We start from the raw sequence: 2,321 nt of genomic DNA on the forward strand, positions 1-2,321 counted from the left end.
GACAGGAGGAAAACGATTCCGTCTCCGCTTTATCTGCCCACAACGGCAGTATATGTAAAACATAATTCATGCATTGTTGTGTGTATTTTAAGACAATGATAAAATTCTGAAAACAAATACAGGAGTATTTAACATAAAATGCATGTGGTAGGTAGGTCCATATCATTGCTCCATTATTTTTCCTTTTTTGCGGCGACCATGTCATTATTGCTCCGTCACTGAACTAGTACGAGACAATGTTAGGTGAACCCGTGAAAACCACTGCAACGGCATTGCCGTCACAAGTCTATCCTTCCCGCGTCAACGGCAGCAGGTCCATGGCGAACACCGTGATCCTGTACCCCGGCCTCACCGTGAGCCACTTCGTCCCCATGGTGCACCTCGCCGGCGCCCTCCTCGACCACGGCTACGCCGTCTCCGTCGCGCTCATCGACCCCGCCGTCAACGGGGACCCCGCCTTCCGCGCCGTCGTCGCCCGCGCGGTCGCCTCCATGCCGTCCCTCCGATTCCACACGCTCCCGCCCTCCGAGGACGCGCTCACGCTGATCGCGCCGTTCATCCCCAGGTACCTCGACATCGTCGGCCGCCACAACGACCGCCTCCGCGACTTCCTCTGCTCCTTTACACGCGGCGTCCACGCCGTGGTCGTTGACTCGCTGTCCGTCGAGGCGCTCGGCGTCGTCAAGCGGCTCGGGATCCCCCGGTACGTCATGTTCACCTCCGGCGCGGCCGCGCTCGCCGCCTTCGTCCAGCTTCCTTCCGTCCTCGCGGAGGTGCGGAGGACGTTCCAGGAGCTAGGCGACGCGCCGCTCGAGTTATTCGGCCTTCCGCCCATGCCTGCCTCCCACCTGCTCGGCGAATTGCTCGAGGACCCTGAGAGCGAGATCTACAAGGCGGCGGTGACCGCGCTGTACGGGATCCCGGAGGCCGATGGCATCCTGGTGAACACGTTCGAGTCGCTGGATGCTGGGGTGGTGGCGGCACTCGGCGACCCCCGGTGTCTGCCGGGACGGATCATGCCTCCGGTGTACTGCGTCGGGCCATTCGTTGGGGGCGTCGGAAGCGAGGCGAAAGACCGGCATGAGTGCCTCACGTGGCTTGACGGGCAGCCGGAGAGCAGCGTCGTTTTCCTCTGCTTCGGCAGCGGGGGAAACCACTCGGCGGAGCAGATCAAGGAGATCGCCGTCGGCCTGGAGAACTCCGGCCACCGGTTCCTGTGGGTCGTGGGAAACCCTTTCAGCGACGACCAGGACTTCGACGCTCTCTTGCCGAACGGGTCCCTAGACCGCACCAGAGGCCGCGGCCTGGTCGTCAAGCAGTGGGTGCCGCAGGCAGAGGTGCTCCACCACAGGGCCACCGGCGCGTTCGTGACGCACTGCGGGTGGAACTCCGTGCTGGAGGGCGTGACGGCCGGCGTGCCGATGCTGTGCTGGCCGCTGTACGCGGAGCAGAAGATGAACATGCTGCGCATGGTGGGGGAGATGGGAGTCGCCGCGGAGATGGTCGGGTGGCAGCGGGGGCTGGTCGAGGCAGCCGAGGTGGAGGGCGAGGTGAGGCTGGTCATGGACTCCGAGGATGGCATGGAGCTCCGGGCGCGGGCGGCGGCACACAAGGAAGGCGCGTCCGTGGCCTGGAGCGACGGCGGCTCGTCGCGTGCGGCGATTGCCAGGTTCTTGGCCGACGTCGATAGCCGGCAGCCTCAGACTCGCGGTGATCGGTGAGAGTGAGCGTGGACTTGGCATGCATACAGTACATGCTTCTTGATGCATCTCGTACCAGAGCGCGCATACAGATGATAATCGCATTCGCTGAGGCCAATGCATATGAAAATGAAGTTCAATGGGCGATTTCTCTACCGTCCGATTTTATGTGGAGATTCCTGGTTACTTTTTGCGTGGTTGGAGAGATTCCTGTTGTGTATGTATATGTCTCAGAATGATGGTCTATTGGTCCGGATTGTTTTCATCGGGGTTTTCTTCTTAGAACTCCAACAACGATTAAGTTACCGAATAATTTTCAAATGTTAGGAGGAGAGCTGCAAATTTCATTTATTGGAAAAAAAATCATTACGTCATGCAAAAATATGAAAGCACATCCTTTAAAAAAACTATGCCAGACGTGGTTGGAACTATCTATCTGTTACATGAATATTTTGTAAGAATTTGGTAATTTATAGTACATGATTCCATCTATGATTCAAATATTAGAAATCATATTATTAAGCCAACTGTCCATGGGATTTTTTTATGGAAACGATCTATGACGCGTCCTTTTTGACGCCCGGATCTCAAAGATGTGATACATGGCAATCCCTGTGGGCA

At 57.3% G+C, this 2,321-nt stretch overlaps 1 protein-coding gene across 1 annotated transcript; it reads left to right on the forward strand.

Moving 5' to 3' along the window:
• Positions 1 to 212: 212 nt before the first annotated feature.
• Positions 213 to 1,965, forward strand: LOC123141218 (anthocyanidin 5,3-O-glucosyltransferase). Its single transcript, XM_044560422.1, has one exon. It carries the CDS (start codon positions 237 to 239, stop codon positions 1,719 to 1,721), a length of 1,485 nt encoding a protein of 494 aa, XP_044416357.1. The 5' UTR covers positions 213 to 236; the 3' UTR covers positions 1,722 to 1,965.
• Positions 1,966 to 2,321: the final 356 nt, after the last annotated feature.

This window comes from Triticum aestivum, chromosome 1B (assembly GCF_018294505.1).
Source record: "Triticum aestivum cultivar Chinese Spring chromosome 1B, IWGSC CS RefSeq v2.1, whole genome shotgun sequence".
In the NCBI taxonomy this organism is placed as follows: Eukaryota; Viridiplantae; Streptophyta; class Magnoliopsida; order Poales; family Poaceae; genus Triticum; species Triticum aestivum.

Excerpts from the sequence above, each read along its gene's own strand:
- LOC123141218 (XM_044560422.1), top strand. The coding sequence starts at position 237 with ATGTTAGGTGAACCCGTGAAAACCACTGCAACGGCATTGCCGTCACAA.